This window comes from Aulonocara sp. 'chitande type north' Nkhata Bay, linkage group LG5, assembly GCF_057382095.1.
Source record: "Aulonocara sp. 'chitande type north' Nkhata Bay isolate Kocher_YH1m ecotype deep benthic linkage group LG5, A_spYH_male_GT1.1, whole genome shotgun sequence".
In the NCBI taxonomy this organism is placed as follows: Eukaryota; Metazoa; Chordata; class Actinopteri; order Cichliformes; family Cichlidae; genus Aulonocara; species Aulonocara sp. 'chitande type north' Nkhata Bay.
In genome coordinates, this window is record NC_141348.1 from 31,754,712 (window position 1) to 31,773,917 (window position 19,206).

The following is a 19,206-nucleotide window of genomic DNA, read 5'->3' on the forward strand; positions in this document are numbered from 1 at the left end:
GCCCTTCTCCCCCGTCCCTCTTCTCAGCTGTTTCTCTTTCCCTCTTTCTTTCTCCCCTTCTTTCCCCCAGTCAAGTCTGTCCCATATTCAGTAAGTGAAAATAAAATAAATTTAAAAAAATTAAAATAAAAAAAAGAACAGCCATTAGTCAAATTAATGCCACTGTCATGTCACCTGATTTTATGAAGTCCCAATTTTGAAGCCTTGTCCAGAAAAACACAGTTATCTTAGCTTTCTGAAACTAGGCTTAATAACCAATCTCTCAGTTGCATATCACTAAAATTCATACTCCTTTTAGACTCTAATTAGAATCATCATTTAGAAAATGAACAATCTGTTGTATTTAATTAGAGATGGAACTAGCGAAAAAAAACCTGGATCAGCATGTTGCCTTATCCAGACTTATTATTTACACAAATTAGATAGCACTATAAAATACACTTAGGATATTCAGAAACGCGCTAATAATTCAAAGGAAACAGAATGTAATGCACTGCAGCATCATATTATCCTATGTGTGTGTTTGTGTGGGTGGCTTTTTGAACAGGGAGGAAATGTTTCATCTAGTTTGTGTAATGTAAACTGGGTGACCTGGGGCTGGGTGTGACAGCTGGTTTAAAATAAATCAGGGCTCAACCACCTGTCAGTGTGGTGCTGAGTCCCAGCCAGAGAGCTTCTCATTGTACCTGAACTGCTGTGGAAAGTCTAGAAAGATGACATCGGAGACCAAACAGTCAAGTAAGTACATTAACTTTTAGACATATATTAACTGAAGTTTATCATCATATCTTTAAGGGCTTAATGTATTCTGATTTAAATTAAATTGTTTAATTTAAATAATAACAGTTAAATAGTCTTGTCAAAAGCAGGATTGCATTTGACAAGAGTTTTAGAAAAGTTTGCACCTATTTCAAAGTTTTTATAGAGTTAAAATAAAATCGTGTTATACACTTAGTTTGCATGACCTCAGTTCTCCCAGTTTCTAGAAATCTTACTTGCAGGTGCTGGCAAATAGAAATGAATGCCTTACAACAACAGTCTTCAGAAAGTACATGCCAGAGAATGTTGTGTGAAAAGCTCACATTGACACATTAAACAGGATTTTTGCAGTTTATTCTCTTTACATACACGACAACATGCCTGTGGTCATCATGTGTCAACCTGGAAATTCAAATATATGTTTTGCAAGTTGAAGTTAATCCAAAGTTTCAGATTCAGGCCAGTTTGGCATAAAATTTAGTTCAGGAAATCTGGAACACCTTCTAAATTTGATCGATGCCCCCATAATCAGTTTGAGTTTCGTACTCAAGTGCCCATTACATCGACGTAAGAGCAGTTGTTTTTGAATCATGTATTAGATTGTTGTGGTTATGTTTGTTTTATTTTATTCGGAAGGCATCTATAAATAATCATAAATATCAAAATATTAGTGCGCGTGATGTTTTGCCTCCCATCCAGGACCACCTCCAATATGTGACACCCTCCATCAGATTGTTTTAGAACTATCAAAAGATAAACACATCGTCTTTGTGGGTTTCAATTGTGCAGTGCAGACAGATTTAAGGCAACTGAGATTCTAGAAGGAACAAAGTAACATTTAGCAGCTCTGGAAACTGAATTAAAGATCTAAAATTTTAAGATATCAATGAGACTGTGTTAGAAATATAAATATGAACTTATGCAAACTTGTAGGCACTGCAAAAAAAATGTATGTGAAAATATTTAGAAAGTGTTCACAGACTGACTTTAATGTCACAGACAGCCAAAACTTTCTATAGATATTAAGGAGAGGTCCCTTAAATGCATTCCCTCTCTCAGGTGTTTCAGTGTGTATTTCAGGCCAACCTTCATGTATGTTTAGTAAAAAAAAATGTGTATAAATTTATCTACCCAAGGGGAGAACTCTACATGCTATAGATTTATAAGTTTAATAAATCTAAAGAAAGTTTATAGTTTTGGGGGTTTTTTCTTACTGTACACCCTTGTTAAAAATGTGAGTAATAGTGACAAAATGTAGACAGTTAACTACAATATGAAAGCAGGTGTGTGCATTTTTCCCTCCCTCACACACACCCAAACCAAACTCACCCACCACGAAATCTAAAAAACTTCATCTCTCCTAACAAAAAGTTATAAATTCACTTTTCATTTCAAACACACTGAGAACCTGTTCAATCTTGTTTCCTAACATTAAAATTAAAAGTTTGACTGTGAAAAGTACTTCTCATATCAATATAGAAAAAGACAAAGTGTTAAGATAGTCTCTCCAAACCTCACTATTTTGTGCTTAAGTGTTTTTATGAATTGTGTCTCAGTTTTCCATGTTACTTGTCAGTGCAGTGCTTTTCTATGGATTCACCTGTTCTCCTGAACATACCCGTAGGACTTAAATGTGAGGTTTGTGTTTTGTTTTGTTTTTATTACCATGCTGTTGGGGTTTGGTCGAGACACGAGCATTGTGTTCATCACTGATTCTGCCCTGTTGAGGCATGCCCAATCCATGCATATTTTTCCTGACATGTAACTTCAACTTTGTGACGTTTGGATGACTCTCATGACAGTGTTTAAATAGTTTTATCTCCACCCTGCCTTGCCCTGGGTTCCTGTCACCAAATTGCTAGATAGAATTGAGACTTTTGACAAGCTGAGGCAGTTTTTTGAGGTGAATCGAGGTCACTAAAATCTTCATCTATTTTAGCATGGAGAAGGTATCGGTGTAGCAAGCTTAAAGCCTTTTGCATCCTTCAGTTGCAAATCTTTCCAGGAAACCAAGTTAAAATGTATCAGGAGATGACAGATATTGGTCTTTTTCTTTTCTTTTTTGTTTGTTTGTTTTTTAAAGTGTCATGCCATTAAAAATAAGTTTATTAAAATAAAGACTTCACTTTGTGACCTGACTTTCAGATATTTTTGTTCACAGTTAACATTTCTATATTTTATTTTACATTTCTTGCAGTTTTTAAAGGAGTGAATCTCAACTGTGAGACAAACAACACAGAACATGGCACCAAAAAAATCTCAAAGGATCAGCTGATTGTGAGGCGAGGCCAGCGGTTCACCGTGAAAGTTGAACTGACACAGCCGTTCAACCCCAATCTTTACCCGCTCACCTTTACAGCAGTAACAGGTTGGTCCACCATTAAATGATGTTTTTTTGTTTGTTTTTTTGTAAAAAATGCAAACATATTGTATGTAAACCCTCCCAAGTTAAATCCTTATAATAAAAAATATGTCCAAAGTGTACAGAAGATGCTGTTTGATGGGCGCTGAACAAACATTTACTGACCCAAAGCTGTTGACTAGGGCTGTCACCGTTAATCACCGTCAATTAACGGCAACACCACGTTAACTCGGCATATCTCCGTTAACGGGTTAATGCGGATCACCCTTTGTGTTGGGCTGGACTGCGTCAACGGGTTAGCGCGGGTAGCTTGATTAACGTATTAGCGCAGTGTTGGCGAGTAACGGAATACATGTACAAGCGTTGCGTATTTAAAATACAAAATATGAGTAACTGTATTCTGTTACAGTTACCGTTTAAAAAGGTAGTGTTACTCTGTTGAAATAAATGGATTACACGGCGGTCTTTTCCTGTTTCATATGTTAGGCTATGCCCTCTCTGTCCTTGGTAATTCCACGCCAGTGGAAACCCAAACAAAACACGCATTAAAAGGCTCTAATGTCTGTGTCTCAATCTCGCGGCCCATGTCAACTCTACTTGCTATAATGATGTGACGAAATATTTTTTTTAATTATTGTTCAAAAATTATTTAATATAAAGGCAATAGGCACAGTGTTACAGGCATAGGCCTAAACAATGTAGCTTCATGGGCAGTATTGGCCAGTTGTAAGTAAGTTATTAAGACTCTACTCTACTCTGTGTTCGTGTTTTCCTCCGAAACAACAAATTCCGTTGGAGCGGCCTTTCAACGCCTCTCTCTGTCTCTCGCTAGCAAAGTCGACCCAGACAACAAAGTAAAGCTAGTTTTCGGCTATGAACTCAACACGGAACCTGACGTATTAGCCAGAGGACCTGTTTTATATACACGAAAAACAGTTTTCTATACGAGATCGTTGCAAAAAGCGCAGCCTTACCTAATGTCCACCCTACTGTTACTCATTTTATATTAAGATTTAAAAATCTAGTTGCTATTGGTATGGCGAGTAACCTTCAGTAATAGTAATAAATCACACAGCAATAGTACATTCATGTAGTTGTAAAAAGCATGATAATATATTAAGAAATCCAAAGTATTTAGAATACGTTACTCTCATTGAGTAATGTAAAGGAACACGTTACAAAATACATTTTGGGGCATGTATTCTGTAATCTGTAGTGGAATACATTTTAATAGTAACCTTCCCAACACTGGCAGCCCCACACAGAGGGTGATCCACGTTAACTCGTTAATGGGGATATGCTGTGTTAATGTGGATTTGGCGTTAACGTCATTTTAACGCGATTAACGCTGACAGCCCTAGTTGGGACTCAAAGCAAAAACCTCCAAGCCCATTGAAGGCACCCTTTTTGAGCTTTGGAAAGGTTTTGATCCAGGAGAAAGTCAGTCTGAGGAATTGATAGCTGCAAACTGTGCATGTTTGGTTTATATAATTTGAATTTATATTTTTTAAATTTAAATATTTAGTTTGCAGTTGTGACACTTTATAGTAAATAAAAGAGATGTTTGAATATTGATTTCCATGTATCAACAGGAGTTTGTTTATGTTTGCTTACTTTTGTTTTCTTGGTTTTTTTGTTGCTGTTATTTTTATTATTGACATTAACATTTTTGAAAGATCTGTATGGATACATATGAAGAATTTTGTGAAAATCAATACAAAATATAAATTTTAATAATAAATAACAGCTACATGTGGTTAAGTGTAGTTTAAAAAGAGGACCCAAACACAGGAACCAGAATCAGGTATTCCCAACAAAAAGCAGGTTTTACTAATGAGCTGATGGAATTAAAAAAAAAAAAAAAACTAATTGGGCAATCAGGAGAAATAATATCAGGTGAAACCCATGAGGGTGTGGCAAAAATTGAAAGGGTGAGGAAAAAGCCAGACATGACACATAAGTGAAAGGCTCTTTTTATAAATAAACTAAGCTTTACTTAAAGGTGTTTTGCCAGTTAGCACAGTTGGATATGACCACTGTTTGTCTTTTAAACGATCTTTCAGCCTTCTGTTGCAATCAAATTCAAAATGAGCATTGGGTACTGTGAAAAAGTCTTGAGCCACTCCTGGGAAATACAGCAATGAAATGAAAATTTTTACAATTCTGAGTTTGAAAAATCAGTATTCGGTATGGCCACCTCTGTTCCTCGATGCAGCCTGAACTCTATTAGGCAAGCCTTCTTGTAGTTTTAGGTAGCTTTCAATGATTGTTTTTTAAAGGTTGGCTGTCATTTATTCTATTCTCCATCAAAATGGGACAGTCTATTAATTTTGTTCTATTATGTGTTTTTCTATGAAGATATACTTTTTCTGCATTGACAGTGTGTTTGGGAACATTTTCATGCAGTAAAATTTTGTCATTTGCCCTGTGTTGACTACTGGAAATGATTCAGGTGTAACTCACACTGGTTAATGATGTCTGTCTTTCATGTACACTCTGTAGTTACAGAGTATTGTATTGTTGGTACTGTATTGTCACATCTATGATCTCTGTGAATCCTCTCTGCAGGAGAAAATCCATCTGAGGACCTGGGAACAAAGTCATGCTTTGGTATGCCAGACAGAATCCAGCGTTCGCCATCAGCAAAGGCAGTGTGGAAAGTGGAGCTAGAGAAGGGATCCAACCCACCAACAGGCTCCTTGAATTTGACCATTACCCCCCCAGCTGACACTCCAATCGGAAAGTACAACTTAACTGCCAGACATAGGGATGAGGAAACGTTGTTGGCAGAACTGGTTGTGCTCTTCAATCCCTGGTGTTCTGGTAAGTTATCTTTCTATCTGCCGACCTGTTTTCCAGGCTCTCCAGCACTGTTCATCTGTTGCTGTTGTTTTCCTTAAAACCACTATTATCCATCCATTAATCCGTCTGTCTCATGTGGTTATCCCTATTCCCGCCTCTGTAGATGATTCAGTGTTTATGCAGGATGAGAAAGAGAGACAGGAGTTTGTGATGAATGAATGTGGTATAATCTACAAAGGAAGTGGGAACTACATCACATCTATTAACTGGGACTTTGGGCAGGTACAAACACACACACACACACTGTGTAGGCTTAGTAGATTTGTGATTCTAGGTTTGATAAATCGACACCGAAAAGTACCACATTAATCATGTTTTTACCAATCAGTCTTTTATTCTAAGAGTTCTATTGTTCAGTATGGTAGAGGCGCAAAAAAGATGGTCACTGTTAATGGCTTGTAGGTGTAACTCCTTAATCGGAGAGACATATATTTATATGGTGTGAGACTACTGTAGGTCATTATTAACATGCTATTATGAAGTATAGAGTAGTGACATTTTTAGATATTAGCTGCTTCAAGTTAATATTTTACTTTAGAATTAATTAGTTAATGTAAATGCTTCGATTATTTTTGACTCTGCCATTAAGTACGAATAACCTACAGCACTGTAGTTTAAGATAAGCTGCTCTCTTCCTGTCTAGTTTGAAGAGGACATGATGAAGATTTGTCTTAAGATGTTGGATGTCAACCCCAAACACCTGGCAAATGCAGCTAATGACGTTTCTGCTCGCTGTAACCCCATCTACGTCAGCCGTGTGGTCAGCGCCATGGTAGGATATTTATGTATATACATGTGTTTTGGACAGATGTACTGTATTTGAACTGCAAGTTTCACCAAGAAGGTAATTTAAAGCATTTTACATAACGTTTAAAAGGCATCATAAACAAAATAACACATTACTTATAAAGCAATACTATAAAGCATTAATTAACAAAACCTTTTGTTAATTAATGCTTTATAGTAATTTTGAGGGGAGCCAAAGCTCACTCACTCACTCACCTTTGTTTTCCTGTTTTGCTCCAGATCAACAGTATGGATGACTGTGGTGTCCTGGAGGGACGGTGGTCAGCTCCATTCTGGGGTGGAACTATACCCACTCACTGGTCTGGCAGCTATCCCATCCTCAAGCGTTGGTATAACATCGACTGCCACCCAGTCAAATATGGACAGTGCTGGGTATTTGCAGGAGTGATGTGTTCAGGTACTGGCTAACTCTGCAAGTCCTCACTTACATACAGTATCTATTTAGGTGGGTAATATGAATACATACCTAAATATCTGTTATATATACAGTATGTGTTTAGGCAAGTGAAATGAGAAATAAGAAATAAGCTGCCTTATATTGCAGGTGCTTTAGTTTACATACATTATCAACTTTGCTGGGTATACCTTTTTATTCATCCAAATATTTAATCAGCCAATCACAGGGCAACAACTCAAAAACTTAATGGCCTATAGACATGGCGAAGGTGCTCTGCGATAGACTGGCAACCTTCACAGGGTGTACCCTGCCTCTCACTCTATGGCAGGTGGGGTAGGCTCCAGCCCCCCTGCGACCCTGAATCAGATAAGCAAAGGAGAAAGGATGGCTGGATGGACATGGTAAGGAAGACCTGCTAAAGTTCAAACTGCATCAGAATTGGGGAGAAAGGTTGTATCACCTGGATGACTGAGAACCTTCACATTTAAGTGACTTTAAATGTTACGTGGTTGATCCTACCAGTCGGCTGGTCTGAGTATTTCAAAAACTGCTGATCTACTGGAATGTTTTTTCACAAACATTTCTAAGGTTTAAAGTCCTTAAAAGAGAAACTCAATAAGCAGCAGTTCTCTGGGTGAAAATGCCTTGTTGTTGATAGCCGTCAGAGGATAATGGCTTCAAGCTAATAACAGGGAAAAAATAACTCAAATAACCACTCACTACAATACAACTATGCAGAGACCTAAAGTGTAGAAACTATAAGTATAACATAAGCAGAAAACCATAAAGAGAACTAGACCCATGAGCAACAATAAATCAAGGAATATTAATTAAACCTGAAACATATGCGATATGACATCTGTCCTCGTTTGTATCAACGGTTCTGCCTGGTACTTGTGGAGCGATGGTGTCTGGGATATTTTCTTTGCAGACTTTGTCCAATTTACCAACTGAGCATCATTTAAATGCCACAGCCTACCTGAGGGTAGCCACTGACCATGTCCCTTGCTATATGACCACAGTGGATTAGAACAGTTCTGAATTTCTGAGGAATGTCTCTGTCATTTTGTTGAATATATGTATGAAGAATAAAGGCAATTGTGGAGGCAAAAGGGTCCTAGCAAGGTATATGTACCAAAGTCTCAAGTTTGTTTACAATTGCCAATTTTCTAGTGTTAATATAGGATTACACTAAAAGTCTGGTGAGCCATAGCTTTAGTGGTTTACTGATTTGTCTTTTCCTTATAACTTTCCATCACTAGGCCAGTGCAACAACATTTAACAATAAGATGCTAAACTAATGTACAATTTGACAAATATCACATTTTTAAAAAATCTGTTTTTTTAATGTTTGTATTTCCAGTAATGCGTCTGCTGGGCATCCCATGCCGTGTGGTCACCAACTACCAGTCAGCTCACGACAGCAACAAGAATCTGATCATTGATGTGTACCATGCTGACTATGGAGTGAGAGAGAAAGAGACCAAGGACAGTGTCTGGTAAGATGACACAAGCTCATATGGCTTATATTGAGAAAGCAAACAGAGAGAGATACAGATCAGAACTAAATTCTGTGGTAAAGAGTTGAACAGTTCCTTTGTACACACACACACACACACACACACACACACACACACACACACACACACACACACACACACACACAGAGGGAGAGAGAGAGTTTCCCTGAGCATTGTACAGTCTTAATTTCTCACAGAACTAAATAAGGTTAATTTAAAAAACAGAGAGGCACTATATACAACAAACTATAATTTATCCAATTTTCAGTGGTTTTGGAAAAACAAACACCAGAAACGCTATAGAGCTACAGGGTTGACTTTCAAAAGGTTTTGCTGTTTTTTTCTGTTTTATTAGTACTCAACCACCATCTTGTTCTTGATATGTCAGACTGCATAAAAGAGGACAAATGAAATTGTGTCCAAAAGTCTAAAAGGCTTTTAATCTTCACTGTGGTTTTACAAAGTATGTCTTGTGTGCTTTGGGAGTGGTGACTTTGTCTGAAAGCTTTTAATCTGTCAATAGAAAGAATGTCCTTAGTGTGATTTATGGTGCCATTTCTCAAGCTTAGGGTAGGGTTGGGTGTTTACCTTACAATATAAAGTTCCTTGATTCAACTGTTGTTGTGATTTGGTGCTATATAAATACAATTCAATTGAATTGAAGTGAATCACCCAGCCTTCTTTGCCATGTTCTCGAGTTTTTAAAGCCACTGTTGTGTTTCCACTGACTCCAACATCAGAATTTTGTGTCATGTTTATGTTTCAGGAACTATCATGTCTGGTTAGAGTGCTGGATGAGGCGAACTGACCTGGGAAAAGATGGTAAATATGACGGCTGGCAAGTTCTGGATCCAACGCCACAGGAGAAGAGCGATGGTATGAACTCTTGTCTCCTCAGATTTTCTTCCTTTGTCTAATGACTTTTCTTTTCCTACTTTAACTATTCATTTTTTGCCAGTAAATATACCAACAATTTTTAAGTATTGTTTTTGAATGTGATATTCGATTGTGTGATTTCTTTTCATCTAGTGCTGTTAGTGATGGCAGCTCCATGGTTAGAAAGTTCCATATTTAGTGCCATGAAGTTAGAATAAAAACTACTCTGTATTAGTAAAGCATGTTTCTTTATTTAATGTTCATCTGATGGCTTTTCTTGCTTGTCCTTTTGCAGGTGTATACTGCTGCGGTCCAGCCTCAGTCAAAGCCATCCTGAATGGAGAAATCGATCTAAAATATGATGCCCCATTTGTTTATGCTATGGTCAATGCTGACTGCATTGACTGGCTGGTTAGTGAACAGAGCTGTACTATATAAATCCACAAATAACATAGTTAGCAGCACCAAAAGAGGAGCAGCCTTTAGTATAATAGCAATATTTATTATTTCAAATTTTGGTTTCTATCGTGTTTCTTTCTTTGTGTCCTGGCAGTGTAAAGCTGATGGCACAATGGTGAATATTTTCTCTGACACCAAGAGAATCGGACAGAATATCTCCACCAAGGCTGTTGGCTCCAACACAAGGCTGGACATCACAGACAGCTACAAGTACAAGGAAGGTGGGTTCACCTAAAAGACGTGTTTCTTGAAGACTTAAATGGAGAATTTTGTTCTTTACCATCCTGATATTATGAAAGTAGATCTCACAAGGGACATGACACTGGTAATGATTTGTCAGTCAGAAGTTACCACTGTTATACCACCCCTATTTATAAAATGAGCATTTTGATGTGTCACATAAATCCTGAAATGAGCATGTGAGACCAAAATGTTAATTAAGGTCACAGATCAACAGAGTGGTAGTGTAAAAAAAAAATTGTCCTTTATTTATCCAGGTAAAAAATCTCATTGAGATTAAAAATCTAATTTCCAAGAGAGACCTGGCATCATGGCAACAAAAATTAAAATTCATGAACAGAACAGGATGTTGCATCCGCCTTTTTATATACAGTCCATTGTGCTAAGTTAGGCTGTCTTTGGTTCTTTGAATGACAGATAGTATTCGGTTAAAAAAAATACTATATAAACCTTGTTTTAACGGTTCACTAGCGATCTGCAAAGAGATTACAAATAAAAATGGGTTTGGTGACTGTGTTCTCTGTTTTCTGATACTAATAAGAAGGTTAAATAAAACCTTTTGGTCAAGACATAGTAGAAATTCTTTAACAAAATTAATTTTCACTCTCACTCTAAAACTTTCCACTCTTACAGGGTCTAATGAGGAGAGAACTGTATTTAGATATGCCCTCACCAGAGATTACTCCAGAGATGAAGAGGAAAAGAACAATAGAGGGACAAATAATCCAATCCAGAATGGAGGAACAACAAGTGGAACTGGGATTGGAGGAACAACAAATGGAACTGGGAATGGAGGGAGGGGAGGGAACAACACAGAGACTACAAATAATACAAATGACAGCATCCTTCCACTTCCACAAATATCCATGCGAATTGAAGAGGTACATCTCAGTTCCTTATATATGTTTTTATTTTTAGAGCTATTCAAGTAGATCTTAAATATATTTTAGTATTTACCTTTATCTTTGTTGTGTGAATTTCTGTCTACTTTTTACGAATGTAGCAGTGACCTTTTTTCCACTGTTAACATTTTTTCTATTAACAAAAAAATAAGAACTCCCAGAAATACATACGAACAGGGTCAGTGTCAAAAATCTGAGTTTCTCCTCACTGTGCCGCCTGCGTAAATCCCAACAGTACTTTAGGCATTGAGGCAACTGTTGTTGTGATTTGGCGCTGTATAAATAAAATTGAATTGAATTTGTGGTGCTGCAGGTATCCAAGCCAATGGACGGTCAGGACGTGAGTCTGAAGCTGGTGCTGAACAGTGTGAGCCGCACTGCCAGGCCTGTGTCCATCAATATCAGCGTCCAGGCCATGAGATACAATGGCTCACCGTTTGAAAACATCCAGACTGAGACAAATGAAGAGACACTGCAGCCTGGGAAAGGTGGGTAAATTGCTGAGGAGTTTCTCACAAGTGTTTTTATTTATTTGTCCTGGTGGGGGGACTGCAACAACTATAATTGTCTCTCACTCCCTCTGTCTGCTCCAGATCTGTCCATTCCTATCTTGGTCCCCTTCTTGGTGTACCACAAACACATGGTAGGCTCTGACAGCATGAAGATTTCAGCTGTAGTCACAGATAAGCTGGAGCCAGGAAATGTATACCTAGCAGTGAATGATGTCATTCTGTTGAATCCTCCTATGTCCATCACAGTGAGTAAAAAACTACCATCTCTGTGTCTCCTTAATCATTATGTTGCTTTGTTCGAAGTAACTGTCACATTAGCTGACTGCTGTTGATTGTTGATAAAATAATATATTATACTTAATATATACATACTCCTCTAAATACTCTTATAATATAATTATACTTAACTATGTTATATGCCTTTAAATAAATATAGAATATAATTTCTAATATATATATATATATATGTGTGTATATATATGTATGTATATGTGTCTATATGTATGCATGTGTATATATATATATATATATATATATATATATATATATATATATAAAACTAAAGTCTGCAACTATGCCAGCATCTATTCAGGCTGTTCTTGGCCAAAGGAGGACTTTGAGCAAATAATGCTTCAGCTGACATGTTTCTTTTTGTTTTTTTGTTGTTGTTTTTGTTCACAAGTGCGTTAGATGCATAAAAGCTTGCTAAAGTAGCACAAAACAAATAAATAAAATAACTAGCTATAAGTTGGTATAGCTCAAACTGAGCCTGACCTATATAGATGATGAGTCAGTTCCTATTTATACAGTTCATCTTCAGCAGCTTTGGTCTCTATACCAAATTTTGTGTTTGTCCATTAAGGATTGAAATGTGACTCCTGTATCTGTAATTTTATATGATGTGGGCTATCATGTTTATTTTTCATGCATTGCTAATGGTAAAAAAAGAGGCTGGATAAACTGAAGGTATAATTTGTAGTTTATATTTTCAAGCAGGTTGGAATCAAAACTGGACATGCAAAGATTTTTACATTGTTTTACTGACTAATAAGTAAACAGTGAGATTTTTGTTTTTCAGGTTAATGGTCCAGTGAGACTGAACCAAAGGACAGTTGCTGAAGTAGTTTTCATGAACCCAATCAACAAGATGCTGACGGACTGCACTCTGACGATCTCTGGAAGTGGTCTAGTGGATGGGGAGGAAACATGCATGTATGTGTGAAAGATCTGCTACCTTAATTATTTATTTTGAGCCAAGAGGGAAAGGCAGTAAAAATACTGACTGTGTGAGTGAATGGGTCAATGCTCTATCATTAAGACAGGAAAATCTAGAATTTAATTTTTATTCTTTCTCCTGCAGCCTCTGGAAGTGTTTAAGGGTCTGAGAGTAACATGAAGATTAAATATAAAAACAGAATGGTAAATGGACTGGTTCTTATATAGCGCTTTTCCACTCTTCTGAGCACTCAAAGCGCTTTACACAACTTGTGCATTCACCCATTCGCACAAGCACAACTGACATTCACACACATTCATACTCCGATGAATGCATCGGAGAGCAATTTCGGGTTAGTATCTTGCCCAAGGATATTTGGCATGCAGACTAGGGGAAGCCGGGAATCGAACCACCAACCTTCCGATCAGTAGATGACCTGCTCTACCACCTGAGCTACAGCCACCCAAATTTGAATTCACAAGTACAAATGGGTTGCTTGTCTCTCTAATATTGATAAAAACCTGCTCTGGAGCGGTTTAGGTCTGCAGCATAAGTTACATAACTATAAACAACAGTGAGAAGCAAACCACCTTTATAACGCTGAAAAACAAGTGTTAGCTCTGACGTTACCTGAATAAGCCCAAATCCTGCTTCATAGTACAGGCCTCAGGACTTTCTAAAGAACGTAGCCCCAGCAAAATCCCTTGAAGGAATAATGATAAGAGGGTCATCTCTTTGTAAAAGTCTTTTCCGCAGTCTGAAGTTTTCAGATTTTACTTTTTCTTTTTAAAAAAACTTTATTTAAAGTAAACAAGTTTACATATAAAATGCACATACACATACAATTACATATACAAAACCTTGAGCACATACAAAAGGGAGAAACAAGGAGGAAAATCTAGCATCTGAGTCCACACAACGCTCACAAGACTTACAGTTTTAATTCGTTCCAGGGGAAAACTTTCCCAAGTTTCAGGTCCATTGTTCGTCTTCTCCGAAGGTCTGTAATGATATGTTTACTCACCACATCACTACTTATCATCTTTTGTTCTAACACTCCTTTGGCACGAGTTTTCCAAATATGTGTGTTTATTACACACATTACTAACCAAAAGAGTCTCCTTTTGTCGTCACACATTTTTTCTTTAAACAAACCATATTTAACTGCTTTAATATTAACATCCACATCATAGCCAATTTCTGTCATTTTCTGCCTGATCTCAGTTGTCCTATAACAATCCAATAGGAGATGTTCTAGGGTCTCATCTTCATCACAACCTGTCATAGGACATTTCATGGTGGTAACAAAACAACTCCATTTTACCACCGCTCTCACAGGGAGGCGCCCGAGCGAGATGAGCCATACCACGTCTCTCATGCTTTCAGATAATAATTTGTCTTGTATATTTTTAACTATTGAAAGGTTTTCATCTTCATTTGCATACTTATATTGAATTACACCTTCATTTTTGGTTTCATTAATTTTTTTATAGATATTTTTCGTATTATCTTGGAGAAAATTTAAACTATATTGTTCCCATTGACTTGATAAGTCACCGAACATAAGTCTGTGGTATGGAACACCCGCTCTGGCCCTGCCCCTTTTCTTTTGCCACAATTGCTCCTTCCCTCGAACCCACGGGGCACCCCGAGAAATTGCGCTTTGAGTAATTTTTATAAAAGGAATTCGCAAAACAATCTCTAAGTCTGGGGCTCCCAAGCCCCCGTGCTTCCTACTCTTGTACATAAATTTCCTCTTAGTCACTTCTCGATTGGATCCCCAGATAAATTTAATGCACATCTTACTTATTTTCATTACAGTTGTTCTCGGGGGAGGAAAAATTGCGGCAAGGAAAAGAAGTTTCGAAATTATGTGTGTTTTTACAATATTAATACGTGTTTTATAATTTGTATCTTTATTTTCCCATTTCATAATTTCCATTTTAATTTCATTTTCTTTCTTATTCCAATTTAGTAAACTAGAGTCAGTATTATCAATCCATATACCCAGAATTTTAATCTCCCTACAAAGAGAGATCATCATTTTAGGTTGTCTGGTCGGATGTCCAAGCCACACCCCTTCAGTTTTGTCTTGGTTCAGTTTGGCACCTGATGCCTGTTCGTAGTGGTGTAATATCTCCATAACTGAAGACAGTTCGTTTTGGTTTCTAATTATCACCGTCACGTCATCTGCATACGCCAAAGCTGCGATTTTAAGGGATTTATCAAGGACGTATCCCTTGATCCGTTTATCATCATTTATCCTTTTCAATAAGGGATTAATTGCAAGGACATATAACGCAGCACTCAAAGGACATCCTTGTTTAACCCCGCACTCAGCACTAAAAGGGGATGAGAGCTTTCCATTTACCTTAACTTGCACTAGGGACTTTTTATAAATCAATTGGATAATAGAAATAAATTGGTCCGGAAAATTATAAGCTTTCATTACTTTCCATAAATAAGAGTGGGAAACAGAATCAAAAGCCCTCCTTTGATCTAATCCTAAAATGCAGAGTTCTGAATCCTTTCCATTATAAATAATTTCTCTTAACATACTTAAGTTATCCCACATCAATCGTCCCTTAATTGCGCATGTTTGTTCTTTTTCAATGATAACCATATCTCAACATTATTTGGATGTCTGGCAAAGTTGTCTTTTCAACAGGCTTCTAGCGAGTTGTTACTGTGTATAAAATGTTATGTCAAATCCACAAACTAAACATCAACCTTAACAGTTCTGTATTACTCTTATGTTTCCCACAGACTTCCAAATCTGAGGCCAAGCAACAGGATACGTATCCAGTTGCCCTTTTTTCCCAAGAAGACCGGAAAGAAAACTCTCATGGCTGACTTTGACTGCTCCTCCTTCAGAGACCTCAAGTGCACCTGCACTTTTGATGTTCTACCATAAAACCTACCAGTTTATTTCAGGCTTTTCATTCATTCATTCATTTTTACACAACTCTGTGTGTGTATATATATATATATATATATATATATATATATATATATATATATATATATATATATATATATATATATATATATATATATATATATATATATATATATATATATATATAGGCCTGAACCCCCTCAGTGAGATCATTAACAAGACTGGCTACGGATACCGACTACGGAACAGAGCAGTTGTCAGCCACCTCCTGTACATGGATGACATCAAGCTGTATGCCAAGAGTGAACGAGACATCGATTCACTGATCCACACTACCAGGCTATACAGCAATGACATTGGAATGTCGTTCGGACTGGAGAAGTGTAGTCGGATGGTAACAAAGAGAGGGAAGGTAGTCAGAACTGAGGGGATTGAACTACCAGAAGGCAACATTGCAGACATAGAGGACAGTTACAAGTACCTGGGGATCCCGCAGGCAAATGGGAACCATGAAGAGGCCGCTAGAAAGGCTGCAACCACCAAGTACCTGCAGAGGGTCAGGCAAGTCCTGAGGAGTCAGCTGAATGGTAAGAACAAGATCCGGGCCATCAACACGTACGCCCTGCCCGTGATCAGGTACCCTGCTGGGGTAATAGGCTGGCCAAAGGAGGAGATAGAAGCCACTGACATAAAGACAAGAAAGCTCCTTACCATGCATGGAGGGTTTCACCCCAAGTCCAGCACCCTGAGGCTGTACGCTAAGCGGAAGGAAGGGGGCCGGGGACTGGTGAGTGTCAGCACCACAGTCCAGGATGAGACAAGGAACATCCAAGAATACATTGGGAAGATGGCCCCAACTGACCGAATGCTCAGTGAATACCTCAGGCAGCAGAAACCCAAGAAAGAGGAGGGAGACGAGGAACCATCATGGAAGGACAGGCCCCTGCACGGTATGTACCACCGGCAGATAGAGGAGGTGGCTGATATCCAGAAATCCTACCAGTGGCTGGACAAAGCTGGACTGAAAGACAGCACAGAGGCACTAATCATGGCAGCACAAGAACAAGCTCTGAGTACAAGATCCATAGAGGCTGGGGTCTATCACACCAGGCAAGACCCCAGGTGCAGGCTGTGTAAAGATGCCCCAGAGACAATCCAGCACATAACAGCAGGGTGCAAGATGCTAGCAGGCAAGGCATACATGGAACGCCATAACCAAGTGGCCGGCATAGTGTACAGGAACATCTGTGCCGAGTATAACCTAGAAGTCCCGAGGTCAAAATGGGAGATGCCCCCAAGGGTGGTGGAGAATGACCGAGCTAAGATCCTGTGGGACTTCCAGATACAGACGGACAAAATGGTGGTGGCTAACCAACCGGACATAGTGGTGGTAGACAGACAGAAGAAGACGGCCGTAGTGATCGATGTAGCGGTTCCAAATGACAGCAATATCAGGAAGAAGGAACACGAGAAGCTGGAGAAATACCAAGGGCTCAGAGAAGAGCTCGAGAGGATGTGGAGGGTGAAGGTAACGGTGGTCCCCGTGGTAATCGGAGCACTAGGTGCGGTGACTCCCAAGCTAGGCGAGTGGCTCCAGCAGATCCCGGGAATAACATCGGAGATCTCTGTCCAGAAGAGCGCAGTCCTGGGAACAGCTAAGATACTGCGCAGGACCCTCAAGCTCCCAGGCCTCTGGTAGAGGACCCGAGCTTGAAGGATAAACCGCCCGCAGGGGCGCGCTGGGTGTTTATATATAAACTTTTGAGGTTGCTTTAAAAAGCAACCTTTGTGGGATAAGAGATAATAGTTTTCTATTTTTACTCTTTAAGTGTGCGCGTGTGTGTATGTGTGTGTGGGTGGGGGGATATATGTGTATTGAGAGTGTGGGGAGTGAGTTGGAGGGTGGGGTGGGCTGCTTTTAACTATGTAAAGCACTTTGTGCTACATTTTCTCTGTATGAAAAGTGCTTTATAAATAAAGATTGATTGATTGATTGATTGATGTATTTTTCCTTTCTTTCATTCGCTGATTTTCAGAAGAAAAAACAAGTTTGTGCTTCTGGACAGAAAGTGCTGCACTGATGTTTCATATAACTGCCGCATTCACTGTCACCATGTATTCTGACACAAAAGCTGACACTACTACATATTTTAAGCTGTTACGGCCACTTTAGGTACAAACGCTCAGCTGATGCTCATGTGAAAATGAATGTTTACATATTATTAAGAATGTAGCTAAACCTGTTGTACAAACAGCAAACTGAAAAACAGACACCTGTATTCTCACTGTGTGTTTTATCTCAGACTCTGAGCTTTATTAACTACTCTTAAAATATGTATTGGTTAGTGTTCCTGCAAGCTTATTCCTGCTCCTGAAGGAAGCTACAAGCAAGCACATGGCAATCACAGCAGAACAGTAATATTTTCAAACGCTTGCCTGTCAGATTTGCATCTGCTAAATGAACTGGAGCTCTTCATAGTGTTTACGAATGGTACGACACAGTAAGATTTCCTTGTGTTTGCATAAATTCCTCTGGCCTGTTGATGAGAAGGTGTTAAAGTGCCTCCCTGTGGTTGAGAAGTAAACTGGCCTATACTCATGTGTTTTATTTGCACTGTAGATTTTGTACATTTTTTATGACTATACAAATAAAATGTTTATTGGAAGATGGTTAACATTTTTGTTTTTATTAATAATGCTTCTGGCCTTTCTGTCATACTAATAATTTGTATTTTTCAAGAGAGACCTGAGTGTTCTTACACACTACAACTGTCACTCACAGGGGATATAGGCCTTTGGAGGGCCTGGGAGTTCCCAGAGAGGTGGAGTGTAAGACCCGACCTGACATATATAGACACGGACAAACAGGCACAGACACAAACATGCATTCCCACCCTCATGCACACATATACAAATACTCAGCACTAACCCAACGTAGGGATAGACATACATGGACACTGTACACACAATCACACTCCCCAAACAAACTCTATACCCAAGGCCCAGCCAGAGCCCTAGCACGGAGGCGAAGCACCCCCGAACCCCAAGCCTGCCACACTGGTGATGGCAAGCTATGTTGTAGCCACAGCCACCCTGGGGCGCACTGACAGAGGACACTGGCGCCACCGGGCCCTCTGACCACCACCAGTAGGCAACGGGTGAAGTGTCTTGCCCAAGGACACAACGACTGAGACTGTCCGAGCTGGGGCTCGAACCGGCAACCTTCCGATTACAAGGCGAACTTGTACAACAACTCAACAACTCTTGAGCCACGATCGCTCTTAGAACACCCTCTAAGAGCAACCAGAGCCACTAACCAGGTTATGACTACAACCCCTGGGTTAAGCCCTCCAGGGATAACGTCCCTAGGGATTCTCCAGACGCCCTAAGCCCGT

General features: G+C 38.9%; 1 protein-coding gene across 2 annotated transcripts; it reads left to right on the forward strand.

Moving 5' to 3' along the window:
- Positions 1–658: 658 nt before the first annotated feature.
- Positions 659–15,868, forward strand: LOC147331022 (protein-glutamine gamma-glutamyltransferase E-like). 2 transcript variants are annotated; one of them, XM_086293032.1, is made up of 15 exons: positions 659–738; positions 2,957–3,127; positions 5,690–5,944; positions 6,087–6,205; positions 6,627–6,755; positions 7,010–7,187; positions 8,551–8,686; positions 9,474–9,583; positions 9,879–9,994; positions 10,137–10,263; positions 10,916–11,163; positions 11,498–11,672; positions 11,778–11,941; positions 12,775–12,908; positions 15,679–15,868. In XM_086293032.1, the coding sequence occupies exons 1-15, from the start codon at positions 714–716 to the stop codon at positions 15,824–15,826; spliced, it is 2,235 nt and encodes a 744-aa protein (XP_086149158.1). In that variant the 5' UTR covers positions 659–713; the 3' UTR covers positions 15,827–15,868. The 2 variants fall into 2 exon arrangements, with proteins under 2 accessions (XP_086149158.1, XP_086149159.1); XM_086293033.1 differs by lacking the exon at positions 659–738 and adding an exon at positions 2,331–2,397.
- The last annotated feature ends 3,338 nt before the right edge of the window (positions 15,869–19,206 follow it).

Coding starts and splice junctions, on each gene's coding strand:
- LOC147331022 (XM_086293032.1), top strand. CDS start 714: ATGACATCGGAGACCAAACAGTCAA. Junction 739..2,956: donor ATCGGAGACCAAACAGTCAA/GTAAGTACATTA, acceptor CATTTCTTGCAG/TTTTTAAAGGAGTGAATCTC. Junction 10,264..10,915: donor CAGCTACAAGTACAAGGAAG/GTGGGTTCACCT, acceptor CCACTCTTACAG/GGTCTAATGAGGAGAGAACT.